The 23867-nt window shown below is 46.0% G+C and overlaps 2 protein-coding genes across 3 annotated transcripts in view; both read left to right on the top strand.

The window, feature by feature from the left end:
- Positions 1-3266, top strand: part of SGK2 (SGK2, serine/threonine kinase 2) — a 33586-nt gene extending 30320 nt beyond the window's left edge. For both annotated transcript variants that reach the window (XM_018562616.1, XM_018562617.1), the window contains 2 exons: positions 860-949; positions 2868-3266. In XM_018562616.1, the coding sequence (XP_018418118.1) occupies positions 860-949; positions 2868-3029 (252 nt within the window). In that variant the 3' untranslated portion in view covers positions 3030-3266. The remainder of the gene's footprint in view (positions 1-859; positions 950-2867) is intronic.
- A 7535-nt stretch (positions 3267-10801) lies between these two features.
- IFT52 (intraflagellar transport 52) overlaps positions 10802-23867 on the top strand; it is a 26661-nt gene continuing 13595 nt past the window's right edge. The window contains exons 1-5 of the mRNA XM_018562615.1: positions 10802-10917; positions 14390-14502; positions 16121-16208; positions 17623-17752; positions 21238-21313. Of these exons, the coding sequence (XP_018418117.1) occupies positions 10873-10917; positions 14390-14502; positions 16121-16208; positions 17623-17752; positions 21238-21313 (452 nt within the window). The 5' untranslated portion in view covers positions 10802-10872. The remainder of the gene's footprint in view (positions 10918-14389; positions 14503-16120; positions 16209-17622; positions 17753-21237; positions 21314-23867) is intronic.

The following is a 23867-nucleotide window of genomic DNA, read 5'->3' as shown; positions in this document are numbered from 1 at the left end:
GGTTGTCTCTCATGTGCTTCTGATGTAAAGTTGGGGTTCTGGATGTGAATGGAAGACTCTGAAGTGAAGGAGACTCCTGATGTGAAAAGAAGACTCTGATGTGAAGGGGGTCTCTGATGTGAAAGAGGGGCTCCTGAAGAGAAAGGGGGGACTCTGATGAGAAGGAAGCTCCTAATGTGAAGGATGGCTTCTGATGTGAAAGGGGCTTCTAATATCAAGGGGGGTGGCAGTCTGATATGATGGGGGGAACTCTGAAGGGGGCTCTTGATGTGGAGGGGAGGGAAAGTTCATGTCCTTTTTTTGCCTGGGGTCCCCCCTTAACAGACCGCTGTCTAGGATAGGATAGGATAGGCCGTGCAACTGGCTTCATGCACTATGCACTGAGATGCTGTAGGAAGGGGAATGCTATGTCCAGCTATTTCAGGGGTTCTGGCAGTGGATCCAGGCAGAGGGAGCATCGAAAAGGTAAGTAGAGGATAATCATTGCGTCTGCTATAAAGCAAACCTTTCACATGTCATACTATTGGGAAAGTAAAGGTGCAAAAACAGACACATTCACATGCTGTGGAAGAACTGGTTATTATTTTAAAAAAAACATGAATAAAATCATGGCATGATACATGCATATAAAAGAAAGCTCCTGATGTATACAGACCAGCAATACAATGGCAACCTTAGTGTAGTGAAGCATATCCAGTATGAACAGAAAAGGCAAATTGGTGACATTAGAAGTAAACCGGTGTCATATCTAAGAACCGTTCACATAATTCATGAGCGTTGAGCTTCCAGTGTGGTAACACCTCAAATATGTCATATAATGTGTATCTTGTTCTAATGAAAAGTGTTATCTGTTCTGCAGCTGGAGATCAAGAACCATGTATTCTTCAGTCACATTAACTGGGATGACCTGTACCAGAAAAAGATTCCCCCTCCTTATAACCCCAACGTGGTGAGTGAATGTGATCCTGCAATATTTAATAAAACTCATTTTTGTTATTACAGATGTTCCTCACTTACCGACTTACCTGTTTTGCGACCACTCGCACTTACGACGGACCGCCGATCGACCTCCGACCTTCCGCGTCAGCGTCAGTGCGACGGGTCGCCGGCGGAAGTGACATCCCCCGATCTTCACTGCAGGTCTCGGTAAGTATTTCCATTGCCGGATGTACAGTACACTGTTCGGTACTGTACATCGGCAACGCTATACAGTACTGTACTAATGCAGTATAGTACTGTATAGAGTTCCTCACTTAACGACCAATCCGTTTAACGACCTGGTCGTAGGAACGGAACTCGGTCGTTAAGTGAGGAATACCTGTATTATAATACAAGATTTATATAGCGCCAACAGTTTGCGCAGCGCTTTACAATATAGGGAATACATTACAATCACAATACAATTCAAGACAAGATGGTAAGGAGGGGCTATTTGAAAAGACTTGGTCTTAGTGCCTGTGCACACTATCTTGCATTGTGGCAAAGCATGTGCCGCAACACACTATGGGGCTGATTGATAAATCTTCCACCCAGCCATACACTGGGCAAATGCCGTTCGCATGGCATTCCTGCCACTAGACCACACCTGGGTATTTTACCGCCCAGGGCCTGTATCCAGCCCTTGGTTGGCGGCTGTCTGGTCCGCCATACTGCGCTCTGTCATGGCAGGCTCAGAGTGGATGCACCACTTGCCAAGGAAAAGCCCAGCACAGGTCAGTGATGGGTCCACATTTGAAACTAATTTCTTTTTGGTCCTTGGTTGCTAGGACAGCTGGTGTCCTCACTACCAATGACATCAGAGGTCCTCCTCTGCAGTCATTGGTTGCTAGAACTGCTGAGCGGTCCTAGCAACCAATGATGTCAGGGGTCCTCCTCGGTCTACTCTCCTGCAGCTCCGTCTAGGAAGATTCACCCTCTCGTTTTGTCCTGGTGATCATTATTATTATACTAGACCCTGCCCCTAAATATAGGTACTACACCCCTGAAATATCTTAACTAGACAATGGAAAAAAATGGGGCTTTATCAATACCCATATGGTGACAATACATACAGGTGAAACTCAAATTATTAGAATATCGTGCAAAGTTCATTTATTTCACTAATGCAACTTAAAAGGTGAAACTAATATATAATTGTGATGATTATGGCTTACAGCTCATGAAAACCCCAAGAATCCCAAATCCACAATCTCAAAAAAGTAGATTATTACATGCAATCAATAAAACAAGGATTGTACATAGAACAATATCGGACCTCTGAAAAGTACAAGCATGCATATGTACTTGGTTTGGGCCCCTTTTGCAGCACTTACTGCCATTACTTTTGCACGATATTCTAATTATTCGAGTTTCACCTGTATATTCCAATAAAACTTAGCAATGAATGTACCCCAGGGCCGTCTTTAATGCGGGGCAAAGAGGGCGCTTTTAATCTCCAGCTTCCGATTGCACAGGTGCAGGCAACTCGCTCATCAGCCCAGGAGACTGAGAGCTCCCAGCAGGAGAGGCCCCGCCGGCCTCCATGGCTTCCCCAGGAAGGAGCCAGGAGGGCTGGGATAGATGAAAAAAACACAAGCTCTGGAGCAGTTTCAGGAACACACACCACTCACTGCTGCTCTCTCCCCTTGTGCAGGGTGACTAGTCTTGTATCCGCCTTCATCTGTAGTTTTCTGCAGGCAGTCTGCAGTGGGTGGAGACCTGTTGGGCCCCTCCCACTGCTATGATCTTTGCACAGGTTAAAGTAATAACTTTTTGCAAGGCATTTGGTGCACACAAAGTGGATTTATATTCTTTGTGGATATTGAGGATTATTTTTAAATAAAAATTAAGTTCAGCTTACTGAAATGGTCCAACTTTTCTCCTTGCAGGCTGGTCCAGCTGATCTGCGACACTTTGATCCAGAATTCACCCAGGAGGACGTGCCGAATTCTGTTGGCCGCACACCCGACCTGAGCCTCGGCAGTTCCAGTTGCTCAAATGCCTTTTATGGCTTCTCCTATGCGCAAAGCGATGATGACTTTTTGAGTTGAAATCATATTGGATACAGTTTTTTTTCTATGACTATGAATAATTCAATTTGGATAAACCAACGACAATGTCACACTCCGATCTGCAGATGAATTGAAGGATAGAGTCCTCAGAGTTGGTGCATGGTGTCCTTCTGATGTCATCATGTGCTCTACAGACCCACCTCGAACCATCATATGGACTGATGAACAGAGATGAAGGAAGTGTTTGTAAGCTCAAATTCTTTGCTGATCAGTTTAGTAAGTACTAGATAACTAACAGAAGATAGCGGCTCCCAGGTTGACTTCACTGCCATTATTGCAACCATACAACTCATCCTCTTTGCTACTTATGTGGTTCATTGTTATATTTCTGAGATTTTCCTTGACAAGTAAAAGAGTGGAAAACATGTCTTCAGTAGAAGGAAAATGTCCAGTGGTGGAGCTCCTCTGTTTAAAATGATATTAAAGTCAAAAGGTTTTTAAGCTATTTCCAATGCTGATGAAATCACTTACAATGGATGCTGCTTCTTGATGTTTAAAAGGTTTAGTTTACTGCAGAATCAGCTGGTCACCTGAGCACTCACCCTGATATCTTGTTTTAGGGTGGCTCCTTTCCCTTGCAGGGTCCTAGGGAGATACCCTTGTGTGTGCTAGTAAGCTGTGCATGTCTCCAGAAACTAGGGATGCACCGATACCGGTTTTTTTGGTATCGAGTACGAGTATTTTGCTTTCCGGTGCTTCCGCTGGCATGGAGCTGGCTTCCCGGGCAAACAGGAAGCCGGGTGACGGGTAATGACATGCCGTCCGACTTCCTGATTGCCCGGGAAGCCGGCTCCATGTTTTTCGGCTGGCTCGATTGTGATTGGCCAGGAAACCAGCTTCAACCCGGCTTCCCGGCCAATCAGGTTGCCGGGCAGTGAGTAATGACCCGCAAAGCCAGCTTCCCAGCCAATTAGCATGGAGCCAGCTTCCCGGCCAATCAGGAAGCCAGACGGTGGGTCAATACTCACCGCCTGGCTTCCTGATTGCCTGGGAAGCCAGCTCCATGTTCCCTTATGGCACTGCCGGTCAGGGGAAATTTTCCTATGATCAGAAGTTCCGATATCGGGGAAGGTATCGGAGCATTCGGGCGCGAGTACGAGTACTCTCCAAAATTCTTAGTATCGGCACCAATACCCATACTAGTATCGGTATCGGTGCATCCCTAGAAACACACAGGCACTGCAAGGCAAGCCACTCCTCTGCTCCCCTCTCCTCCTTCCTGTAAGCTAGTAGATGGACGACTGCCGGAGACTGTGCTCTTCCTTGTGGTCTTCTACTGGATAGGAGGTTCAGGAAAGCCAAGCTGAGAGAGTTGGAGGTGTTTGGAAACATAATGACTGTAAGTGTTTGGGCAAAAATGTAAAGAAGTACTTTGCCGAGCAAAGTATATTTGTTTGATCTGGATCCATTAATGGAAAAAGTTTATTATTATTTTTTTTACTCACCTACCAGCTCTATGGAATCTGCTACAGCAGTCCTGAAGACCTCAGGACTAGTTAGCTCTTTTTAATACAATGGTTTATTTTGTCAGTGTCATTGTACCAACCCCACATATTCTCCATGGTGTCCATTGTCAAAGTGCCATTGTACCAATCTCACATATTCTCCATGGTGTCCATAGTCAAAGTACCATTGTACCAATTCCACATATTCTCTATGGTGTCCATAGTCAAAGTACCATTGTACCAATCTCACATATTCTCCATGGTGTCCATAGTCAAAGTACCATTGTACCAATTCCACATATTCTCTATGGTGTCCATAGTCAAAGTACCATTGTACCAATCTCACATATTCTCCATGTTGTCCATTGTCAAAGTACCATTGTACCAATCCCACATATCCTCCATGGTGTCCATTGTCAAAGTGCCATTGTACCAATCCCACATATTCTCGATGGTGTCCATTGTCAAAGTGCCATTGTACCAATCCCACATATTCTCCATGGTGCCATTGTCAAAGTACCATTGCACCAATCCCGCATATTCTCCATGGAGTCCATTGTCAAAGTGCCATTGTACCAATCCCACATATCCTCCATGGTATCTATTGTCAAAGTACTATTGTACCAATCCCACATATTCTCCATGGTGCCATTGTCAAAGTGCCATTGTACCAATCCCACATATCCTCTATGGTGTCCATAGTCAAAGTACCATTGTACCAATCCCACATATCCTCTATGGTGCCCATTGTCAAACAATGGACATTCTCCTAGGAGGAGAAAGCAGAGTGAAATGAGGATGAGCTCTGTCTGCTGTTCTTCTTTCACAGTCCATTCACATGCTGGGGACGGAACAAGACCTGTTAGTGTTACTGAACCGCAGCAACGGAAAATCAGGTCTCCTATCCTGCCTGACAGAACATTTCTGTGTGGCAGAGCTGTGTAGATCAGAACCGGATTGAGAAAAACACAAATCCTTTGGCAGGTAACAGCTCCCATAAATTTATTTAATCTGTGTATTACTTACCTGCAGAATAGAAAATCAGGTCTACTGCCCTGCCAGACAGGGATGTTCTATTTGATGGAACTGTGTAATTCACAAGATTGGATGGACAGACATAGAAATCCTTTGACAGCTCTCATATACTGTATGTATTTCACTCATGTAATATCTGTTTTCCTGGAATATGGCTAAAAAATGCCTCCCCATGGACAACACCTTTTCGAAGCCCACATTGACATATTTAGATCCTAATGTAAATTTCCTGTGTGTTATACAAACTGCAAACTGGAGACAACGCATGTCTCCTCTGGGTAATAAAGACATCTGGATGCAGCTCCTATTTGGACAATACGGGGTAAACAGAAAGTCTCCCATGAATGAGGGTCAGAACAAGGCCTCCCAGGGTCATAGGCCAGCTAATAGTAGCTATAGCACTGCACCTCATACATTATGATATGTTATTTGCCACTGGCTGGGGCCGTAGCTAGGACGAGGCGACTGAGGCATTCGCTTTGGGCGCAGGTGGATGGGGGGGGGGTTGGCCGAGCAGTGAGGAGAGATCGAGCCGCTCGGCCAGGATCTGACGGCCAGCGGCTCTCTCTCTCCTCACTGCTCGGCCATCCTGAAGTGGCTGTGCTGCCCCTCTGTGCATGGCCGGGCAGTGATATTTACCGATCCTCTGTGTAGACCAAATACTGGAGCGATCAGCTGATTACTCCAGTGTTTGTAAAATAACTGGGGACACATAGTACTATGTGTCCCCAGTTATGAATGAACAGGAAGTGCTTTACATCACTTCCTGCTCATTCATGAGTTTCTGAATGAGTAGTAGCACTCTGTCCAGAGGATTCTCCCCATTCAGAAACTGGATGATAGTAAATATTTTCTGAATGAATGGGAAGCCTCTGCTGCAGAAAAAGAGATTGAGGACTCAATTCCTTTTTCTATTTTAAAAGGGAAATATTAGGGGGCTGTTTAGACCCCTAATATTTCCCCAAAGCCCCCCCCCACCCCTCCGCCTCCAACAGTAAAAAAAAATAAAAACCAAATAAAAAATGTTACAAAATAAGAAATGAAAAATAAATAAAAAAACATCCTGAAGGCAGGGCGCATGACGTCACATGACGCCACACCCCTGCCGGGGGGGGGACAACATGTTTTTGTTCTTGCCTCGGACGCAAAAAACAACAAATAAATATTTCTCCCACACAAAGAAATGTTTAAACAGCCTATGGGCTGAGCAACAAAAAAAAGAAGAGATTCCTGTTTAGGCCCCATTCGCATGTTGCTGCAGGAAGAAGCGTGCGGGCAGCTCATTTAACTCTAGGTAGACGCAGGAGTTTATTGTAAAGGTATATTGCTGTTCGCCATGTTTACTTGCTCACTGCAACTACCCAATGAGAGAGGCGGAGAAGTGAGACAATGTGTGCCCGCCTAACCCAGGCGTGCCAGCTGCTGTCAGTGAAGACGAGTGGTGACTGCATCGAATTGACAGGTTGTGAGAACTTTTCTCAATAAAGGACAGAGGTAGAAATCTAAAATCACCCATCCCGACTCCGTCTTCCTGGAAGTGAGCGGGCATACAAGTGACGCTGCCTTCAGTTTGACACAACATAAGTAAAACCACCACATTTAGACCTCATTCATGCCCACGTTTAGGGCTACTGGCGAATTCTAGTGGCAAGGATCTGCAACATCCGGCAGCCAGAATAACAGAAGTGTGCAAACAGTTGCTGTCAAATAGCCAATGTCAGGGGTAGTCAACCTTGGCACTCCAACTTTTGTGGAATTACAAGTCCCAGGAGGCATTACGGCACTCTGATATCTACAGGCATGACTGCCAGAGTCAGAGGCATCATGGGATTTGTAGTTTCATTACAGCTGGAGTGCCGAGGTTGCCTATTCCTGGCTTATACAAAGCAATGAAAGGCTGGTAGGGGCTGCAGTTGTTCGGAAGTATTTGGGCATTCACTGATTATCTGCGGTTAGGGAGAGATGATTATCATGGGACACAGTCTGTTGTTTTAGGGGGCAGAGCTGTGTGAGGGACCCAGCAGGCTCCACCCCCTACAGCCTGGCTGCAGAAAACTTTCCCACAAGGTCACCGCTGCCACCCCTCTACGCTCTGCCGCACAGAGGCCGGGCCTCGGTGGCTTTGTGGGAAATCCGGGCCTGGGTGTAGGCTTCTTTTGACAATAGATTAATTTAAAGAATAATGTCAGTATTCATATTTACTTATTATAGAACTCCAGGAAAAGTCACAAACTTACCTTTGAAGTTCCATGACAGACGGCACTCACCTCTCTACCTCTCTGCTTTGGCTATGGAATGTTGCTTTGAGTCCTCACGTCTAATGCAAGTCGATGGACCTGTATTAGACATGATGACGTCGGACCGCTGGAGTCCGGGGTAATGGTGTCATGGAGTCTTTGGGATAAGCTGCCATTATAAAGTGAATTAGGTGAGCCTGCATAAGACCACACACAGACCTATGAGGGTGGTTGTCCATTAATACATGACCTGAGCCAAAATCATGAACAGAAATGATCCCCTCCTGCTCAAGTAATGGAGAGTTATCGGGATTAGCAGCATGGAAAGACACCACAGGGGTCACCTATCTCAGTGGGGGTAAATAAAATGTGCCTCCCCCTCTGACAACTATCAGGGACATCAGAATTCACCCGTTCTATGCTTTTATTAATGAAATAGACCCAGTGTCTTTATATGGTCACCAACCTCCTTCATGAATCTTTATAATAAAGGGTCTCTATGGTCAATGATGTATTTCTATATTGAATTTCCATAAGCTCTATCCCACTCCTAATAGCCATCTAGAAGTCTGTAAATCTACTTATTGAAGATGTCCATAGGATGCACTGACACAAGCTCACTCAGGCCTGTGAATGTGCTTCCTTGTGTCACCACTCTAAGGCCTCATTCACACTGCAGCGCATATACGCGCGTACGTACGTATTATACCATATGCAACATATGCAAATAAATGGCTCCATACACACATAATACAATATAAAGAATGAACTGCGCCAATAAGCAAGCTAACAGCTACAAGGCACTGGAATGTACACCCACTGTGAGTGTGTATACGTGGAAAATGAATAACTAGATGTGCCGAGCTAAGACAATGATCAGATACACACAGCCGCGTATGGAGCCGTATATTTGCGCAGCGTATATATGCGCAAAAACGGAATGGAACAGAGATGCGTCCGGGCAGCGTATCTTTGCGTATTTACGCGCACATACGCGTGTACATGCATACAGCACATTAAAATTCCATTACGCGTGATGCATTCTTGGATTGCATATAGTGCACGCATATACGCGCATAGACGCTCGTATATACGCGCATAGACGCTCGTATATACGCGCATGATCGCAATATACAGATTTGCTTGCGTTGTGTGTGAATGAGGCCTAACTAAGCCTCCTGTTTGAACTACAACTCAACGTCTGAACAATGTAACATTATCAGTGCTTGCTGGAAGCAATGCATGATGGGTTATGTAGTCTTAAGAAATGGAGATTGCATCACTTCAGGCAGCATGGAAAGCAGTGGCCAAACACTCAAAACTGAGAATAAGATGGCCAACTGGGCAGCCAAACGCTGGAAACCCAAAATAAGATTGCCAATCAAGTGGCCAAACACTGGAAACCTGGAAGAAGATTGCCAATCAAGCGGCCAAGTACACAAAACCAGAAGAAGGTGGCCAATTAAGCGGCCAAGTACACACAACCTGGAAGAAGATGGCCAATCAAGCGGCTAAGCACGCAAAACCTGGAAATAGATGGCTAAACAAGCGGCCAAGTACACGAAACCCGGAAGAAGATGGCCAATCAAGCGGCCAAGCACATGAAACCTGGAAGAAGTCCAAACAAGCGGCCAAGCACACGAAACCCGGAAGAAGATGGCCTATCAATCGGCCAAGTACACGAAACCCAGAAGAAGGTTGCCAATCGAGCGGCCAAACACACGAAACATGGAAGAAGTCCAATCAAGCGGCCAAACACTTAAAACTTGGAAGAAGATGGCCAATCAAGTGATCACACACCCAAAACTCGTAAAAAGGAGGACAATCAAGCGGCAAAAACACTCGAAACCTGGAAGAAGACTTGGTTGAATAGATGTCTCAAAAGTTTTCGTCACATGGGGGAAGGGGGGGGTCTCATGGATGGTTGTTGCACTGATTTGTGTTTGAGGAAGGATTGGGGGGGGGGTTTTTTTTTACGCCAGACCACGCTGTTCGTGGCTCTGTCTCACTTACGTCAATGGTTATCAGGAGCTTGGCGGGCTTGGCGTCACAGATTGCTAAGAGCTTTTAGCAACCTGGGATGATGTGGCGCCCCGCAATGAGATGCTGTTTGAGGCAACCGCCTCATTATAGGGACGGTGATGTATCGAAAGTGCGAACTTATCGAGTTGTGGGACCGCATGACTTCCGGTTTCCTCAGAACTACGATGTTTGCACACAAAACATGTTGTGCTCGAGCGCCATCCACGGCATTGCCCTATACACATAGACCACAGCTATAAAATGATCTAGGATGACCGTAAGCCAGCACGTTCTTTATCTCCGGTGCCCCACTCAATATGGCTGCCGCTTCAGTGGGGCACCTGAGATAAAGAACGTGCTGGCTTACTGTCATCCTAGATCTTTTTATAACTTTATTGCTGTGGTCTATGTGTATAGGGCAATGCCGTGGATGGCGCTCGTGCATAACATGTTTTGTGTGCAAACATCGTAGTTCTGAGGAAAGCGGAAGTCATGCGGTCCCACAACTCGATAAGTTCGTACTTTTGATCAATCAACGGCCCTGTGAATGAAGATATAAGCACCAGAGAAGGGGGAGCACAGTGCTGAAGGCAGTTGAGTCTACCATACTGTGCTGATAAATTGTGCATGATATGATCAGTTCCAGGTATACTGATCTGGACAGTCAGCAGAGTGAGGAGAAGAGTCAATTCGATGAAGGCGCACATAAATTCATATGAGTTGAGAGCATGAGGGGTTCTTATCATGATGTCAGCACTGTGGTCACTGAGTGACCTGTATGGGAAAGCCTGCAGCTGGAGACAGGCTGTCACTCCTGTGCCTGGTGAATGGAATGCTGGGATTTTCTAACTGTGAAAAGGCCTCTGCCTCCACCAAGATGTCCGCCGCGAGCGTACACTGATGATTGAGGGTGGGCTTCACCGTACGTGGACCCCTGAGGGAGCTCTTGCTGTACCCCCGCTAAGCCCCGCCCACCCCGGTTGGGAAACGAGCACCCAGACCGAACAGAGAACGGCGGGGCGCACATCACGTGACTGAACTTGGTTGCTAGGCAAGAGCTGCCCCTGGTTACCAGCGCCCATAATGCAACGGGACAGCTCCGGGAGAAAGATGGGGGTCAGCAAACAGGTAAATACGGCTGCGGGCTGTCTGCAGAGCCACGGCTATTATAGGGGGGCCACGGCACACTATAACCAGCCGGAACTGGAATACTTTGATAAATGGCATTGGAAGGGACGGTCACTGGGGGTGTGTATACGCGAGCAGGGGAGGGAGAACACTTGCCTTAGCAACCAGGGTGACAGTTTGTTTCCTGTGTTCTGTGCTGGGAGAATAGAATGTGTTTCAGGATTCTCAGATCAGCCCTTGTATCCTAATCTGTAGCCCTACACGGGTGACACATGGCCAGGGGAAGAGTCGCACAGGACTAGCCCCCAGTGCTGCCAAATAAGGAGAGCGACCTGTTGCTATGGAGGGAGAGATTCCATAGAGACTGGTCTCCATGGTGACAATTTGTCACTAGTATCAAGATTGCCCCAGTGACATCAGCCTAAGGGCCATATAGGTGATCCTATTGACACTGGCAGCATGATTGCTAAAGCTCGCCACTAGTGATATGTGTGTGTTGTGCCAAACTGTCCTCAAAAACACCCCCCTCCTGGCCCAATCAGTTGCGGCAGGGGCATTCCCTGCCCCACAGCTATGCATAACAGGGTGGGGAATGCCCTGGCTGCAACTGATTGGGGGGGGTGTCAATGACAGTTTTGCACAGGCTTGGGCAAACTCGGTGTGCATCAAGCCCATGCACAAGTTAAAATCTGATTGTACGATATCTTAAAATATCTCCTCCACACACATTATAGTCTGTCTGTACAATCTCCTGGAAGATCTCCTGCACACACATTATTGTCTGTACAATCTCCTGGAAGATCTCCTCCACACACATTATAGTCTGTCTGTACAATCTCCTGGAAGATCTCCTGCACACACATTATAGTGTGATTGTGCAATCTCCTGGAAGATCTCCTGCACACACATTATAGTTTGATTGTACAATCTCCTGCACACACATTATAGTCTGATTGTACAATCTCCTAGAAGATCTCCTGCACACACATTATAGCCTTAGCCCCTTTTGTTTTGTTTCCAGGTCCAATGTAGTATCAGAAAAATACAGCATTATGGCCTGTAGATGGAGCTGAGGAGTAAGGATGGGCTTGGGCAAGGGTTATGATTATATTTGCCCAGAGTTCTGCTTTAAAGCCCACCTTCACCTCCAGACCCCCTTTAGCTCCCTGCAAATCCCACCACCACCATGCAATATAAACTACCAATTTATTTTACTTTTTTGTCTACAACATTTTTGGTCCAGCCCCACAGCAGCCGCATGTAATATCCAAAAAAGATTGCATTATGGCCACTAGGTGGCGCTAAGATGCATAGGAGAGAAGTCTTTTTTTTCCATTGCTCCTCAGTAGTGATGGGCTCGGGCGTGTTCGCAGCTCCACGTGCCGAGCCCGCCAGGAAGCTGACAGTGCGCAGCGCCAATCACAGATACTGAGACATTTTCCTGGTCCGCAGCTGCAGAGATCGGGAAATGTCTCCGTGCCTGTGATTGGCGCTGCGCGCTGTCAGCTTCCTGGCGGGCTCGGCACGTGGAGCTGCGAACACGCCCAAGCCCATCCTTACTCCTTAGCTCCATCTACAGGCCATAATGCTGTATTTTTCTGATACTACATTGGACCTGGAAACAAAACAAACATTTGCTAATAACATTTGTTTTCCTACAGAACAAATGAACATGCCGTGTAATTTATAAGGCCTTGTTCACACCAAGCGCGTTCCAGGAGCAGAGCAGTTACAGACCGGATCAAAACTGCGTCTGATGTATTCCAATGGGGTTTTGGGCTCTTATAACCGCAGCGTTCAGTTCCAGCGCATGTGGAAAAACTGCAGCAAGCCCTATTTTCCCTGCTCTGGAACGCACTTAGCCTGGGTTCACACCTGGGCGGTTTTTTTCCTTGCGTTTTTTTCTGCGCGTTTTTGTGTTTTATTGAAACGCGCGTTTTACACGTGTTTTTGAAATCACTAGAAGCCGTCCAATGAAAACTACTTCCTGAGAAACATAACTTCCTTTTCCAGTTTCCTTGTTTGACAGTGTAGAGCGTGTGGTGAGACGCGTTAACATGGATCTATACAAACAGCGACGTATAGCAGCAATAGTTGACCTCTTTAATGATGGGACTGAAAGTTTCCCAATCACCCCAGATTTTTTGGCCAATTTCTGACCATGCCTGCTTCCTCGTCCTCCTATTTGTATAGCCTGCGTCTTGCAGGTCGTATATGCATGGCTTTTCCTGCACCATGCGGATAACAGTCTCTGTATCCACAAGGCCACACAGTGCTGAGTCCTCCATGATGCAGCAAAGTGTGCCTGACAGTCCCCAGAGTGTGCCCTGTTTGCCTCTGATAAACGCGCGTTTTTTTTAACACAAAAGCGTGCAAACGCCTTTTAAGGGAGTTTCCATTGAAGTCTATGTCAGAAACAGCGCTGAAATCTGCCAATGTACTTTTTCGCACGTAGAGCGTTTTTCAGCGTGACAAAACACGCTGAAATACGCCCAGTTGTGAACCAGGCCCATAGGAATGCATGGGATTTTTAATGTTGAGCGTTTTTCAGCGCTGAAAAACGCCCAGGTGTGAACCAGCACTTAGGGCCTGTTCACACGACGTCCGTTTTCCGTGCTGACCTGATCCGTACGCTCCTGCACTAAAAACGCGTCCCAATGTATCCCTATGTGTTTTAAGGGCTACAGATCTCACGTGCGCAGTCCGTTCAGGTTACGACAGAAGAAATACTGCATGTCACATTTTGTCCGGTCAGGAAACGGACCGGAAACGCAAAACGCGTCAAAAACGCACTACACTGCAGCCAACATACTGACAGCCCCACTCCAACTTTTTTTTAAAATTGCAACGCATTAAAAACGCACTGCATCAGTAGCACCGCGTCTGCAGATCCGCACCTGATCAGGACCTGATATCATGTGAACAGGCCCTCAAAGCCCATTAGGGCTTGTTCACACCAAGCGCGGAGGAGATGCAGAGCAGGACAGGTGCAGACCGGATCAAAACTGCGTCCAATGTATTCCAATGGTATTTTTTGCTCCAGTTCACATCGCAGCATGCAGTTGCAGAGCAGATCCAGAGCAGGTGAAAAAACTGCAGCAAGCCCTATTTTACCTGCTCTGGAACGCATCAAAAACGCATGCCAATGCCTGGAACACACTGAAAGCCCATTTTAAACTTTAAAAAAAAAACATTTTGTTTTTTTTAACCAAAAAGAGCTCCAAACGCGTCTAGCGTGCGTGTGCAGAAACCTGACCGGATCTGCTCTGCATTTGGTGTGAACAAGGCCTAAAATACGCGGCAAAACGCACTGCACTGCGTGTGAAGAAACTCATGCAGATCTGGTCAGCATTTGGTGTGAACAACCCATAAACCCTCCAGTGTTTTTCTGCATAAATATTTGTTGTTTGGGATTTTGAGTAAATAACTTTGCCGTTTGTTTTTATTTCCCTTTTCTATTTGTTTGTTTCAGGTTCCATCTGATAATGAAAACAGAAACACCATTTTATTCAATGTGTCGAAGAATGAGGCCGGAGGCTACAAATCTTTCCAGAAAAGACTGAGGAGCACTTGGAAAATACAAAGGTGACAGCTTCAATCTGGAAGACATAACGGGGGAAGTTATCACAACTGGAGCAGACAAAATTTGGAGCAGCTGTGCATGGCGACCAATCAGCTTCTCTCTTCAGTTTGTTCAGTTTAGGCCCCGTTCCCACTGCGCGATATGCAAATCGCGCGTTTGTCGCGCGATTTGCATATTTGCGCGACATCGCGAGATTTGCTGCGCGATGTCGCGTTCAAGCTTGCATTGAGCAAGCTTGAATCGCGGCTAAATCCGCTCCAAAAAGGGTCCTGCTGTAGCGACACACGACCCGCGACAGCAGGACCCTTTGCCCCATTGGATTGCATTGGAGCGCGATATCGCGCGGTAATTTGCCGCGATATCGCGGGAATTACCGCGCGATAAATCGCTCAATGTGAACGGGGTCTAAGATTTGAAAATGAAAGGAAGAAGCTGATTGGTCGCCATGCACAGCTGCTCCAGATTTTTGTCTGCTCCAGTTTTGATGAATTCCCTTCAACATGTTACTGCATTGTGTTCCAGGGCCAAAGTCGTACAGAAATGTTGTTGGGAAACGTTCCAGTAAATGTCTCCAGATTTGTTTCACTTTGAATTCTTCCCCCAAACGCCCAAAATATAGATCTGCAATATACATGCTGTTACCTAAATTAACCGCTTGCCATCCGGCTGGTGTCATTTAACGGCCGGATGGCTCGCTTCTGACATGGAAGTGGGATAGTTTAAAACCTTGGTTCTCAACTGCTGGGTCGTAACCCAAAGGTGGGTCGCGACCACGTGATCAGTGGGTCACCATGTGCCTTCCACTTTTCTAGGCGAGAGGCTCCTCTGTCTCCCCCCAGCACAGCACTGTCAGTTCTCACACCGAGCAGCCATTCACAATATGCTGCCCGGTGCCGAGTGTCAGCTTGAGGTGGGATGGGATGGAGTTATGGCTGCGAGGGAGGTCCATCCATATGTGCATTGCTTACAGCTCCCTCACGTGTCTTGTAGAGGTGCCTGGACCGGAGTGACGTCACATTCTGGCTCCCAGCACCTCTACAGGGTTTGCAAGGGAGCTGTACAAGTGGATGAAGCTTAGTCACAGCACAGCAGCCCACATTGGACCCCAGGCTGAGGATCCACACCAGTTCTCGTAATATAGGGAGACTGGGTGTTTTTGGAGTGTGTATGTGTGTGTGAGATTGTGTCTGTGGTTGTGCGTGTATCTCAGTGTTTTGAGGGCCCGTTTACACGAGCACAGTGCATTAATCACACAGTCCCATGCGATTTAAAGCACTGTACAACGCAATCGCACCTACCATGCGTTCTGGTGTGAGAGGTGCATGGCATTCACATTCATTTGAGGACTGAGTTCTGTCACAGCCAGCTGGCTTGGAGGATCAGGCGAGTATATCTTTGTTATTTTTGAACCTAGAGCACTTCACAATTGCAGTTCAGGGGTAGCCCCACTGCAAGGGTTAATAACAATTTTACCCAGAGTCCTGCTTTAAGCCTCCTCAGAGCTCTGGCATAGGTCAGTGAGTTTCATAAGGAGGGTTATGACTTGATGAAACCTAATGAGTCCTAATCATCAGGGTGAAGCTGTCATGGTCACTTCTACCTTCTCTTTCTTCACTCCAGTCTGAAAGATGACATTACTGCAGAGAAAATGACGGGTGTGAAGCTCTGGATCACCACAGGTCCCAGGGAGAAGTTCACAGCCGCAGAGGTAAGTTGGTTGTTTCTTTCATATCACTTAACATATTAAGGGGCAACATGCTATTTTGAGGCGATTCTCGATTTGCATTCAAAACGAACCCGTCATCACAATACAGGTAGCTCTCAATTTACGCTGGGGTTAGGAATGGTTGAATATAGAAACCCAGTATATAATGTAAGTCAGTGGGAAGCGAGGGAGTTGTGTTCCAGACCTTTCTCAAAATTGACATAAGTAATAAAATACAGATACATTATATTTAAAGGAGAACTATGGGGTTAAGGCTTTTCCCCATAGTTCTCCTTAGGGTAACAGAAGGACACAAACTAGCGTCCTCCCGTCACCGTAGGCTCAGTATACCGCGAGCTGTAGCTTGCGGTATACTGAGACGCCGCAGCTGAAGCAGATCCCGACAATTGTGCCGGGATCCGCCCAGCTGCGTGAATGACGGCTGGCTCTGCCTATCTAGAGGCAGAGCCAGCTGTACCCGCCCCCTCCCCCGTCCGTTCCGCCAGTCAGCGCTGGCGGATCGGAGCGGGGAGGGGGGAATCCAGCCCCTCCCCTGTCACGGCAGAGAGCCGTGACAGGATCGAGAGGTGAGCGAACGCCGGTATGTGTTCGCTCACCTCCCGATCTACTGAGCCGACCTGTGACAGTCTCATTGTCACAGGTCGGTTAGAACTATGAGGTGAGTGAAAAGCACTCCCCTCATAGTTCTCCTTTTAAAGCTGCTGCACGAGCTCACACAAGGAGCTTGAAATAAAACGTACCTGTATTATGTTACTTATGTCAATGAGAGAGGCTTGGAACCGAACTTCCTCACTTTCTGCTGACTTGCATTATTTACTGGGTTTCAGTTTACACCAGTTTCTATGTGGAACCATTCCTTGTTTTGAGAGAGGCCTGGAACCTAACTCCTTCATGTCCCATTGACATACATTATATATTTGGTTTCAATTTACACCCAGAAAAGTGGGCTATTTTAAATCAGTGCAAAAGAACCGTGTGCCACCTGTACTTATACTGCCTGATAATCTGACTTTGGGCATTGTTTATAATCTGCCACATCCTGATTTGTGGGAAGGTGACATTATTATTTGCAGGTAAACTGATAAATTCCCTCATGGGGGGAATTTATCAAGACTGGAGCAGACATAATCTGAAGCAGTTGGCCATAGTATCCAATCAGCTTCTCTTTTTAGTTTGATCAGTTAAACTTGGAAAATGAGAGATAGAAGCTGATTGGTTACTATGGGCAACTGTTGATTCTGTTTGCTCCAGTTTTGATTGTATTTTTTTCATGTCTATGAATTTTTCCTGTGCTGGACAACTCATCCAACAATGACAACGCATCCAGCAACAGCACATGACAACGCAAAGGTTGTCGGTTTTCGGTGCTCGCTTACTGTTCACTTTCATCCTACAGTTTGAAGCTCTGAAGCAGTACATGGAGAAAGGAGGTTGCATTCTAGTGATGCTGGGCGAAGGAGGAGAGTCCAAATATGACACCAATGTGAACTTCTTGTTGGAGGAGTATGGCATCATGGTGAACACAGGTAAGTTGCTCGTTGTTAACTTTCGTGTGGCAAGAATTATTTAAATGTAATACAGCAAAGCTAGTAAGGTCAAAGCACAACTGAACTTTCAGTTTAAATCGGCTAAATACATTCCAGGTGTATCCAAACAAAAGTGTTCAAAGTCTTAAGCTGGCCATACACTTTACAACCATCGCACGACTTTCGTTGTGCGTTGGTTGTAAGGTCATTAAAATTTCGTACGACCTGCCCATCTTGGACAGGCAGATCGTACTTGCGATCATCGCAAGACCTCCCTGCTGAGGGGAGGGCTTGCCGACGACTGCAATGCTGAGCGGGCAGCGTGCGCTTGCGCACACTGGCCTGTGCGGCGTTCGTCTTCCGAGCATGCTACCAACCTATCGTACGATTTTCGGCAGGTTTTCCAGCGTGCTAGGAAAACGAAAGTCGTGTGACCGTACAGTAGATGCAGTCGCGCGCTGCCCATACACCTGCCGATTACCGTACGACCGCGGGATCACCTGCGACTATCGTACGATAATCGGCAGGTGTATGAGCACCTTTTACAGTTGGTTTTCTTTAGAAGATTGTTTTCCCTGCCAGCATGCTGCAGAAAAGGATCCTTGCTCTCTGTGGAAGCAGCGGTCCCACTGCAGAGGACTGATTCTCCCCCTGCTGAGACATAGCTACAGCTCTCCAATCAGCAAAGCTCATGCTTATGCTTGTTAGCAATGAAAATCTTTGTGTACAATGGGGTCAGCGAAATAAAGATCGGGAGGATGCTGGTTATACACGTCCACCTGATCTACTCAAGTGAATATCAATTATTTCTCGCCCCTGTTTCACAGCACTGAATGAAAATGATGCAAAGGGTAGGTAAGTTGTAAGCGTTTCAGCAAGGGATTGCTCAATAGATCATTTTCCCCCCTGCGTCTTTTCAGATGATTGCCACTCAAAGGAATCGCTCTGGTGTCATTTTCACTTGAACAAGCCAACCAGGCAAAGCATAAACAAAATGTTGATGCTTATGATTTTTAGTCCCTATGTACTGTTTATTTTTGTTTGGTTCTGGTTTATTGGAGATAAAGGTATGCTTTTTATTGATCACATGGTTGTTTAAAACAGATCAAATCTTTTTTAACCCTTGCATCGGGGGGTTAACTGCTCATTTTTACCTAGGGTCTAAAATGCAAGAATTTAACTCACCCAAACCTTGTTGCTGGCCAGCTGTCACAGCACTCCCTTCAGCCTATCTCCTCTTACACTGCAGCAATGGCATGTCTCTCAGCTTCCTCATGTCCTATACACAGTGTATTGGACGTGATGACTTGAGGATTCTTAGACCGCTTCAGAAGCCGATTTCAGGTGAGTATAACTTTATTTTTGTACGAAAATGAGCAGTTAGCCCTTACAGTGCGGGGGTGGCCCCACTGCAAGGGTTAATAAAAGTTTTGCCCGGAGTTCTCCTTTAAAGCCCAACTTCAGCCGAACATGGTTCTTTTAGTTTTGGATAGGGTGTGAAAGGCTTAGAATTGCTGTTCGGTTTTAAATGCTTTCTTTATCCTCATAAAAGAGACCTGTCTTCTCTACCTTTCCTTTCAATACTCGTTACCTGGACAGGAAGTGGCGGGAAATCTCCCTCAGTGGGACAAAAACAACAATCAAATCCTGACAGAGGACTTTGTTTTTTGTCTGTGAGCTTATTAGAGTCTCGCTTCTGGTATATGGCTGTACTTTAAAAAAATAAATTTACCTCCCATTTATATTTTCTATATCCCCTTTAACCTAATACTGAGTTGTCCTCAATTCTAAGATCCCTTTCACACGGGATTTCCGATCATTTCCCACCTTTTCAGTTTTTCAGATGGACCTGATCGGAATCCCAATGTTAGTCTATGGGCAGCTGGATTTAAATGGGCATGTGTCCGTTTACATCAGTTACAGCCAGATCCGGAAAAACAAATGGATGGAGTTCTGTTTTGACGGACCTGATCATGCCAGATCCGGGGCAATCTGAGACACAAGTCCATTTATATTCCATTCTCCAAAGACCAACATGGGTCTATTCATTTCAGTATTTTTCTCCATTGCAAGACAAAACAAAAAACTGGATGGACTAAAGAAAGCTCTATCTGTCCCCAAAAAATTGTATAAAATTAATTTCAGTACAGCGTTGCATGACGGAATAAACGTCAGTCAAAGTATCGCAGCGCTGAATACTGAAAAATGGCCTGGCCAGGAAGGGGGTCTAAACACCTGGTCTTGAAGTGGTTAATTACTTTAATATTATTTTTCTTTACATTTTTCTTACATTTTTAAAAAAAAAATCAATTTACATTTTTTTTCCCTGTGATTGGCCGGCGGCCGCACACTACAGAGCTGGTGGGCGGAGCCTCGGCCCACCCCGTCGTGATTGGACCGCGGCCCCACACTACGGCCCGCCGCCGGGACACCTTACATCGGTGCCCGCAACTTCCCCACAAGGTCACCGCTGCCGCCCCGAGGCCGGGCCTCGGTGGCCTTGTGGGAAATCCGGGCCTGCATGCATGTCACAATGGTGACCGCTTTACTGATCAGCAGGAGATCTGTGCAAGTGTTCCCTCCTGATCAGACAATGTGAAATGGGCCTTATACTCCCTCCCTCGCCCAGCGAATCCAGAGCTGTCTTGCTGTAGTTCACATTCCAGGTATTACGGTGGCATCTTCTTCCCTGATGTTATTGTGAGCCAGCTGTCTCTTCTAACCCTGGGTACACATGGAGCGAATTTGGGCCCATTCAGCACGAATAGTCTGAAATGCAATCCGTTGATCGCCCTATTCCCTCCATTAAATCGACTTTTGTCAAGGGGGCATGATGGAAAATCACAGGCCGATGAATGCTCGCCGCCAATGTGCTGCAACCACTGTTTGGGTATTCTGACAGCGGCCAGTGCTGCTGTCAGAATACAATGTACACAGCGAGAGATTCGTTCATTCAGACTACCAGCATGGATAGAAGAATCTGTCTTTTTTTTTTTTTCCATTTAACCTGTGAGACTGAATAAAAAAAATATAACAGTGCGTACTCGGCTTGAGTTCAGACAGCTGGCCTCTGTTGATGCGCTGCAAGGCCATTCTTCCTCTGTCCGCTGTATGGAAGTAATGCCTCCTGGGATATGTGACGGGGAACAGCGCACGTCATTCTCACTTAGATGATGTAAGCTTGATTGGAGGTCGGGGGGATTGGAACATGTAAAAAAGAAAAGCAAGCCAGAAAAAACGGGTTTACCGGGTTTTTGCAAAAGTATATCGTTTTTAACCTGAGTAGTTAAACAGATTGGTTTGTTCTTCTTTACTGTATGACACCTGTCACATAGACAGGAAGTGGTGCCAAATCTCACCAATGGGTAATCCGACAGCAATAAAAACTTGGCAGAGGATCCATACCTTCTCCACTCCCAAACAAGTTGTATGACTTGATCTACAAATAATTGTCCTCGCTTTCTTTTTTTTTTTTTTAATTAAAGATTCTGTTGTACGGAATGTTTACTACAAGTATTTCCACCCTAAGGAGGCACTCATCTCCAATGGAGTGTTAAATCGGTAAGTTTGACTAAAAACACAGCTGTAATAGAGTTCTAAAGCTTGTCGGCTGATTGGAGAAATGAATGATTAACTAATGTTGTTTTCTAACATGAGTACATGCTTAATTTCCTTTGATATGATCTTTGGCCTCATCATTTAGGCCCACATTTGTTTAGAAGGTGTGTCCGCTATAATATATGACGGCATGAGTGATTGCAAACACGGAGCCTGAGGATCACACTGGGCAGTAACATTTTCTCTAGTTTACAGAACTTGGCAAGTAAAGCTGATCATACACTGCTGGAATTTTGGTTGAGTTGCTGACTCGGCTGAAATGCAGTTTGTGGGCCCCATTGGTACCCCTCTGTTCGATATAGGTTCTTTTTGTAATTGACTTTTGTGGTAGGAGCCGCCTGAAGATTCTCAGCTGAACAGTTGGATACAATAGCCCAGCTTGGAGGAGGTATGGAATCCCCTATTCATGCTATTAGTGTGGATGGGGGAGTTTCTCTCCCGCTCATTGAAGGACACAGGGCAACAGATCGTAGATCCTGAATGGTAGGGTATATCGCCACCTGCAGGAGAAGGAGGCTAGGCACATAACAGTTCCCTTTTAATATGCACTCTCTGAAAGTACAATTACTGTCACTGGACAGGCTTTGAAACGGTTAAATTGTTTGAAGCAAATCCCTAATTGTAATTCATTACTTTTCTTGCCTCCTAAAACTTTTTTTTTCTTTAAGGGCAAGCTGTATTAGCCCTGTGTACATCTCTCTTGGTGACATCCCCCCACTGGCTGTCTTCAGGATAAAGATGGAAGGCACTCTATATATCAGGCTAGATGATATGCACAGGAATCACCCACTCACCCTGGAAGGCATATTAGGGAATTAGCAGCAAGGATCAGTAAATTGCTATGAATAATGTCCAGCTCGGCAGATAGGCTGCCTTCCATCTTCATCCTGAAGACTAACAGCAGGTAGGAGGAAATCATCAGGAGATGTAAACAAACAGCACTAATACAGCAAAAAAAGTGATGAATTATTAGCTGTAAATCAATGTACTACATAGAGTGTTTGTTTTTTCAGAGTAAGGAAGAAATAATTAGGACATGGGAGATGTCAGCTTGTCTGTGTCTAAGCAGCATTTAGATTGACTATTGATCATAGCCTGGATTTCCAGGCAAGCAGCTAAATGAAGGTGTGAAACGCATATAGATTTAAAGTGACCCTAAACTCAGGAGGTAAATCTTAAGAATACATTCACGTACCTTAACTATTCGCAAATCTGAATCTTATTTGTGTATCACTCGGCTGTAGATCCTCAAATCATCTCTAAATTGGTGCTGCCACTGTCCTTCCTTCTGGAGGGTGGCTACTTTTGTTCCCCATGGTCCCTGTGTGTGTTGTAAAGTAGTCACCACTCCAAGCTCACTCCTGTGATAAACTACAATCTTTATACAAATTAGTAAACTAACTGTGAGATTGTAGTCCATCACAAGTGCGAGCTTGGAGCGTTGGCTGCTTTTAAACATACACAGGGACCATGGCGAACAGAACCCTGTGTGCTCCAGAAGGAAGGACAGTGTCAGCACCAATTCAGAGATGATTTGAGGATCTACAGCCGAGTGATACACAAATAAGATACATTTTTGTTAATATTTAAGTTGATTGAATGTATTTTATAGATTTAACCTCCTGAGTCAAGTGTCACATTAAGCTGCTCACAAGTAATCAGCTGCCGTCACTCTTCCCGTATTCTGACAGCCGCTGGTAGCAGCTGTCAATACACAATAGCTGTAAGGGGGGATTTCCCATTTACACTGTTTAGCTTGGATGGGGGAATCCAACGTTTTTTTTTCTCAATCACTCTATAACTAGTGTATGGCCAGTCATGTACTATTTTATATTTCTTTCATTCAACCTGCAGGCTGAACTAAAAAAACATGACCGATTCCTGTTTAGCATGGATGGACGAATCTCCTGCTCGTCTACTGTATTCTGACAGCTGTTGATTGGCTGCTGTCACTGTTCACCTGAAAAATGTCAGGGCTTGTTCACACCGTCTGCATTCAGATTGCTGTGGCCATTTTTCCAGTGCAGCCCAAATGCAAAACAAGGCAGTTTGTCTTGTCATGGATGGCGACAGCTCACACCACTGCCTTCCGGTGGTGTGTGCCTAAAAAAAAAAGTACAGCAAGCACCACAGTCAGACACGGTATCACCAGATCGTACCACGTTGAGCCCACAGAACCAGAAACCCAAGAAACTGTGCAATGCGGCTTGATCGAGCGCATCGTGACTGTACGGGCACACGCACACCAGCAGCCGTGTAGTTGACCGAGGCTGCTGGTGTACACAAGCCCTCAGACCGGCTCTTTCAATTTTCTGACCGATAGATGCCGTACGGAAGTGTGCCAACAGGGCCACCCACTGAATTCATTTCAGCTGGCTCATCAAGAACCGGGGAAATTTATACAATGTATGACCAGCTTTACCGGTCAAAGGATTTGTAATTTTTGGCTCGCCATTCTTGTGATACAGACTCCTCTTCTAGTCATGGGGGTCACTCC

This window comes from Nanorana parkeri, unplaced genomic scaffold (genome assembly GCF_000935625.1).
Source record: "Nanorana parkeri isolate BGI_ZX_2015 unplaced genomic scaffold, ASM93562v1 scaffold587, whole genome shotgun sequence".
NCBI classification, from domain to species: Eukaryota; Metazoa; Chordata; class Amphibia; order Anura; family Dicroglossidae; genus Nanorana; species Nanorana parkeri.
The sequence above is the reverse complement of the archived record's forward strand: the minus strand, read 5'-3'. Positions and strand labels throughout refer to the sequence as shown.